The sequence below is a fragment of the Gossypium raimondii genome, chromosome 3 (genome assembly GCF_025698545.1).
Source record: "Gossypium raimondii isolate GPD5lz chromosome 3, ASM2569854v1, whole genome shotgun sequence".
Lineage (NCBI taxonomy): Eukaryota > Viridiplantae > Streptophyta > Magnoliopsida > Malvales > Malvaceae > Gossypium > Gossypium raimondii.
This window is the reverse complement of record NC_068567.1, coordinates 24,606,889-24,614,099: the sequence shown is the minus strand read 5'-3', so window position 1 is coordinate 24,614,099 and position 7,211 is coordinate 24,606,889. Positions and strand designations below refer to the sequence as shown.

Here is a 7,211-nt window from a genome sequence, read left to right as displayed (position 1 = left end):
TTATTTTAAATTGGCCATATTAAAATCTTGTTGATAATATAACTAAATTTAACATTAAATAATATAAATACTATATATATATTTGAAAACTCTTTTAAAACAAAATAAGAGAAAACACAATATAATTAGTATGATAAATTTAATTTGATAATTTGCATAACACATCAAATTTATCATTTTGAGTTTTTAAAATGATCATTTAGCATATATATATTAATGATTTTAATTTTTTTATATTTTTAATGTGTTTTATTTGAAAAATGTTTTATAAATATATTAAAATTTTGAAAATAATTTTATCTTTTTAGAGTAACTAATTTACATATTTTAAAAACTATAACATACTCTTTGAGTTATTGAAGCGTAAAATTAACTAATTAGAAAAAAACAATTTATTTATTAAAATTTATTGGAAAATACGGAATAATTTGAATAATTGATTAACTCAAAATTGGAAGAAAAAAAATTTAATATTTTCGAATAGAATAGAGCTTTCCTTCATTCGAACATTAAACTACTAAATTCCCTTTCAGTGTAAAAGACTCAAGATTGAGGCAATCAACTAGGCCTAGGCGAAAAATTAAAAATAGTGACGCAACTGCACAATTAGTTCCACTTACTAGTGTTCTTCCTGGGAAGAAGGAAGCCTCTTTGTTCCATTATCAATTCAATGGCGATGATGAAGATGAAGATTTACGGTTACAGACTGAGAGCCCTACTTTCTACTTCCCTCTCATCTTCTCCTTTTCATTCCGTTCCGTCTCGCACTTTCTCGTCTTCCTCCTTTGAGGTAAGCATCCTTTCCCTCAAAACTTTTGCTTTTTATTTTTTGGACTGTATCTTGCCTCAAATATGAAATTTAAATTTTCATTCCAAATATATTGCTTTGGTTCTAGCTGTTTAACTGGAGTTAGAGTTGATTTTTTTTTATGCCTGTGAATAAGGGAATTGAGACTTGAATTAAGGATGATTGTACGAATCAACTCACTAAATTCTGGGTTCAGAGTCAGAGTTGCTAGATTGATTTCCAGGCTACCTACTCAAGTGAAAACATAAGAAACCTAAATTAGTTAGGACCTAGGAAGAGCTAAGTTTGGTTTAATAAATTCATTGGATTATGTTCTTAAAATGATGCACAATGAAGTCTCAACATTGAACATTCTCAATTAGGAAAGCTTTTTGTTAATCAGGTTTTCATATAATAATGGAAATTGTCATCGGTGAGTGTTTTTGGTTTAGTTGTTGGTGGAAATATAATCTGTTTCTCATGTTCTTTCAGTACTAATTACTTCTATTTTTATGCTACCGTGTCTTATTTTAGTTTTTGTTCCGATTCTTCTCCTAAATCCTATTTCGATTATATGTATCATTCTTTTACTTTGACAGAATGTTGGATTCATAGGGCTGGGAAATATGGGATCCAGAATGGCAAATAATTTACTCAAAGCTGGATACAAAATGACTGTTCATGATGTGTAATGCATTCAAAATTTTCCTCTCCTTCAAAGTTCCATGCTTATTTAGCTTCTGTTCTTTCCAGCTAGTTTTTATGCTCTTTATTCTATTTAGGTGCTTCTTTGTGTAGAAAATAGAAATGCTACATTTCTACTCTGAAGCAAATTTGCAGCTTTATTTTTTTAATTCAGAAACTGTAATGTCATGAAGAAGTACTCTGATATGGGAGTTTCAACAAAACAAACACCTTCTGAAGTTGCAGAAGCAAGTGATGTTGTAATCACAATGTTGCCTTCATCATCTCATGTGAGCATTAAGACTCAGTTAATCTCTCCAATGCTTTTCTGTTGTGGTCCATAATGCATATATAAACTTATTCTAGTTTTGATTTTTACCTTTTAGTCTTTCAGACTGTCCATCAAGTCTGTTATCTTTTTGTCACTGTGAAATCATTCTTTCACTAGATCCATAGAAGTTTATTAGCTAGAACTTGGCTTTCTGTATTCTTGTTTACAATTATGGCTATCGGTTCTTGCTGTAATGTTATAGAGGAAAAAGGTAGGTTCTATTTTATCTATTTTCTTCGTTGTGTTAACCAGAAATATTATAAGGAATGCAGGATGAAATATTATCTAGTGAAGTAATAAAATAGAGTTCATTAGTTTTCATTCTTATTGAGAATCAAAAATGTGAGTTGAATCCTAATGCTTTCAGGTTGTGAATTATGTTGTGTAAATTATACTAGGGTAAGTACTTAGGTGTCCTAATGCTAGGTTGTTAATTTAGATTTATCAGATTCAGATGCTATTAAATATTAAATTTTCTTTTCCCTTTGATTTCTAAGGTTTATTATCAACTGCAAAAATGTCTGCCTTAATGACCAATATGATGTATACAGGTATTGAATGTTTACAATGGACCAGATGGCTTACTTCAAGGAGGAGATCTCCTAACGCCTCAATTATTTATAGATTCATCTACAATTGATCCCCAAACATCAAGAAAGCTCGCTGTGTCTGTATCTAATTGCATTCTAAAGGAAAAGAAAGGTACCAATCAGTGAGTTAAGCTAAATATGAGATTTTAATAGAACTTTTAGTCATTAGGATAAACATGATTAGTCTATCTCTATCTTTGTTTTATTTATCATTTAATATGTGAGATCCTTCTTCTTTTTTTTTAAATTTCATGTCTTACTTTCCTATGTTCCTCTCTCTATCGTTACACACACACACACAAATACACTGACCTCTTATCAAGAGAAATTGAAGATTATGATTTGGTTGAGAGACATTGAAACAAGATCGTAGTGATGTGTTAGATGTTAATTTGGGGTCACCATTGTGTTGACATTACCATTCAAACATGAGAATGAGAGCTATATTTGAGATGAACCTGCATGATATGTCTTCATTCCTTTGCAACCTTCATCTTTAAATAAATATACATGCACACACGCATAAACACGTATATTTTTTCAGTTTGAATTCATATAACTTATGTAGAGAATTGGGAGAACCCTGTCATGTTGGATGCTCCCGTCTCTGGAGGTGTTGTAGCTGCAGAAGCTGGTTCACTTACTTTCATGGTACGAGTTCACTTTTGATCACCTTTTCTTTTTCTAGAGTTGACCTATTATATACTGTTTTCCATTGAATGCATATGGACACTCATTAAACTTCTTCCCAACCTTCTTCAGTTCTTCCCCAACAAAGGTAGGATAGCAGTCCTCAGTTGTAAATTAATTTTACTAGTAAATATTTTTCCAATTATTTTAACCTTGTTCGTGAGTTTACTGTTTAGTATCAATTTCGTTGCTAGATATTATAATTTTTACTTTATATTTTCAATGATGTATGTAAGATTAGTTGCCACAGAAGTCTGGTGTTTTAGAAACACAAATGATATTAGGTTGGCAACACTTTTAGGTAGTATTAAACTTATGATAAAAAATGCCATGTGATCCAGGTTGGTGGCTCTGAAGATGTGTATCTTGCTGCCAAATCCTTACTCCTCTCGATGGGAAAAAACGCAATTTTCTGTGGTGGACCAGGAAATGGTTCAGTAAGTTCTCTTAAGACAATGAAAATATTTCCTTTTGATTTCCTCGATCTCTCTCTTTGCCCCACCCTCCCTCCTCCGTCCAGAATAGCAAGTAGGACAAGAAAACTCAAGTTTACGCTATATTTTCAAGAAATTTTAGTTTGCCATAGTTTCTGGATAAATTTGACTAATGACTAAGAGTTTTCTTGCTTTCTAAGCAGTCTTGGCTAACTAATGATGATATATGACATCATCTATAGAATCTATGATCGTATCAGTTTAAAACATGCAGCCCAAAATATTTACTGCAAGGGGATGAACTTAAATGGACTCATAATGGATGTAACTAAGCAGCCAAAGTTATAATTTGGTCAAGTATCAGTTCTTAATAAATTTAGACAGCCTGCAGTTATAGGAGTTACTTTTTCATTCATGCTTAAAATAATAAAATTTGCAACGGGAAATATTAATATGTAACAAATAAAGCCTCATTTCATATTTTCTTCAATGCGATAACTTGGAGAATTTTTATATATTTTTTGTATGATAATATGGCAGGGATATGGGTAAGTTCATCCATTAATTTGTTTTGCTGGTGGTGAAATAATAATTCGTTTTGGTCTGTTTTAGGTTTCATTCTTATTCTTCAACTCTATGGATTTGTAGGTGAAGTTGTGATATCATTGGTTTGGTTCCTGTTATTCAGGTGGCAAAGATATGCAACAATTTGGCAATGGCTATTAGTATGCTTGGACTGTCAGAAGCTCTAGCTCTTGGTCAGTCTCTAGGAATAACTGCCAGTACGCTGACAAAGATATTTAACTCTTCAAGTGCACGCTGTTGGAGTAGGTACTAAGCACTTCTCTACTGTCTCACTTGCAAATATAATAAAACAAATCTTCTTCAAGTTACCCTTCAGTAGATGTGCTAGCCTTTTATACCATTCAAAATTCTCTGCCTAGCTTCAAATCTTTTATTAGAAGACAATCATACATGACAAAAAAATATGTTATGACCCTAAGCGTGGAACATGTACCTCTTTTTAATTAGTTGACAACACTTTATATAAATTAGATCCACTGTTTACCTGTTTGTTGTCACCTGAACAGGTTTAATGCTTTTAATCTAGGAAGTCAGATCATTCATTTCTTAGTGTTCTCCATGTTTTCAATGCATAGCTGCTTTCTGTTAGGCAGGAAATCTGGTGGAGGGGAGAGGGTAAGGGAAAGCTTAATTCATATATATATGTTCTCAAGAGCATGTGAGGCCGGGCTAGTTTTATCAAGAGTGAGTTATTCTTCGAATTGGGATAATTCGAGAACTGGTTTACTGTTGGTGAATTTCCCATAGGTATGCTCCACAATTCTAAAATATGCTCAATGTGACAGTGATAGTTATAATCCAGTTCCTGGTGTGATGCAAGGAGTGCCTTCTTCAAGGAATTATAGTGGTGGATTTGCATCCAAGCTCATGGTAATCAGGTTTCTTTGCCTATATTTATATCTGTATAGATAAAAACTTGCTTCACATTTATCATGCTTCATCAGGTTGTATAAGGCACTGGAAGCTTGTAAGTTATTTAGGCTGAAATAGCATATAATGACTAGTTAACACAATTTATTTTACATTCTAGTTTAGCTCATTCTCTTTCTGCCATTCTGTTCTTTCAGTTTTCAGAATCTAACATGAACTATACATACAGGAATTACTAGTTCTTACAGGAAGTAACATGCTTGGTCATATTTCTACCAGTATTGAGTTACATTGAAGTTTAACACACATAAACCTGTGCACGTGCATGTCTTCAAATTTCTGGTCTGAATTTATGAGCAAAATATACATAATATTTCCATTTATAATTTCTTATGGAATCTAAATGCATTTTGTTTTTTTTAATTAAAAGTTGACTCCTTCTATTCATGCATGCAGAAGCACACCTTTTGTTTGATAGGTGCTTGTGCTACTTGCTTTTTTTCTGTTAGCTTTCTACTCATCGAAAATTTGTTATAAAGAAAAAGCAAAAGGTTAAATATATATACAATACATACACGCATAAATAAAAATCTAATTGATTTAAAATGACAAATGGTTAATATCTAACATCAATAGCTAGAGTTGTCTATATGGAAGTAGAAACATGCATTTCTTTTCATTTGAAAAAACTATGTAATTTGTGTATAGTCCTTCATAAATTTTACTTTCTCCTGTACTAAATGCTTTTTTCCTTTTTCAGTTCCAAAAGTAAAAAGAAAATAGCAAATAGGGGCTAGGCTATACATTAATAAAAGTTGTATTTTAGTTATATGACTTAATGTTGAAAATAAATCATGGACACTGAAGTAGGAGCAGTTATATTGTTATGTATGTGATCACCATTGCATAAGTCACTCACTTTGACATTGGACTTTAATTTCCCCATCTCTGGGTTTCCACTGGACTTATCCGAGGATGGAAACATCTTCATTTTAACAATGCAGGCTAAAGACCTAAACCTTGCTGCTGCATCAGCAGAAGAAGTTGGTCAAAGATGTCCACTGACATTTCTAGCACAAAACATGTATGTATCGTAACTGATTTTTCATTTTTAACCCAGTTACAGCATTGCAACTTATAAACAGCATGAAAATTATGTAGAATAAGCCTCCTTTGAGGTATTGCATAAAATGGTTTTGAATTTTTAACCAGTTTACAAAATGTCTTTTTGCATATAGTAAATGACATTGGAACTGTTGTTGAAGATAATGTAATCCTTTCCACATGCAATCATGGACTTTATATTTGGTTTTTCATGAAATAATTTGCCAAAATTTTCTTGGTCAAGCAGTTTATGCTTTTTCTGGTTTCTAAGTTCTAGAAGTCGATATCTAGCCCTTAACTAGCGATTTGTTGTGTCTGACAGTAGACACCGGCTACTTTAGCAGCAAAAGAAACTAGCCTATATCAAATGATTTTGTAGTACTTCTACCTCTATATTATAACATCTCCAAGACTACATCGATTTGCCTCGACCCTTCTGGCTCAGATCGCATTATGTTCTTTTTAAGTATGGAGATGGAAGTCCAACTCAACACCATATGTTGATGACCTAGTTGCTTTCTACAGATATACAGAGATTTGCAACGATGGTCATGAAACTGAAGACTTCTCGTGTGTGTTCCAGCATTATTACTCTGGCAAGGGTGAACGCAATTAGGTTCACTTGTGCATGTATAAGAAAAGAAAATGTTTGAGCTTGGTAGCAAAATGCATCGGATTTCATCCGAATAATTCATGGTGGACATAAGACATTGTATTCAACTTGATGTTTTAAGCATACTTGTGATCAAGTGGTAATGGTTTATGGCCAAGGAAAAGAACCTGTTAGATTTTCTTAATGTGACACCATATAAGCCAGATGTGAAGGATAAGCTTTAATGCTTTTACAATACAATATGACGAGTTGTGTTGGCAAATGTTTTACCTCTTTTCTTGTTTGATTCAACAGTATTGCCACCAAAAATGCCTTTTTGTTTTGTTCTATATTTTGAGACTTTGGAAGGTGATAAATGAATGGTTAAAATATGCCATAATTTTGTATTTTCATAAATTTAAAATTTAGTTTCTATATTTCTATTTTTAGGAATTTAATTTTTTACTTTTTAGATTTCAAAATTCAAGTTCAATTATTAACATTATTAAAATTAATTTGTTAAATTTAGATTCACTACAATGTC

General features: G+C 32.1%; 1 protein-coding gene across 4 annotated transcripts; it reads left to right on the top strand.

Annotated features, from left to right (window-relative positions):
* Positions 1–490: 490 nt before the first annotated feature.
* On the top strand, positions 491–6,950 carry LOC105793915 (probable 3-hydroxyisobutyrate dehydrogenase, mitochondrial). Of its 4 annotated transcripts, none has more exons than XR_008194341.1 (10): positions 491–790; positions 1,387–1,475; positions 1,647–1,761; positions 2,354–2,504; positions 2,961–3,043; positions 3,424–3,519; positions 4,205–4,347; positions 4,695–4,785; positions 4,887–4,971; positions 5,976–6,033. XR_008194341.1 is itself a non-coding variant. In XM_052628220.1 (10 exons), exons 1-10 carry the CDS (start codon positions 671–673, stop codon positions 6,414–6,416), a joined length of 981 nt encoding a protein of 326 aa, XP_052484180.1. In that variant the 5' UTR covers positions 492–670; the 3' UTR covers positions 6,417–6,577. The 4 variants fall into 4 exon arrangements, 2 of the variants coding, with proteins under 2 accessions (XP_052484180.1, XP_012478274.1); XR_008194342.1 differs by having other exon boundaries at positions 492–790; positions 4,691–4,785; XM_052628220.1 differs by lacking the exon at positions 4,695–4,785 and adding an exon at positions 6,398–6,577 and having other exon boundaries at positions 492–790; positions 5,976–6,055.
* The last annotated feature ends 261 nt before the right edge of the window (positions 6,951–7,211 follow it).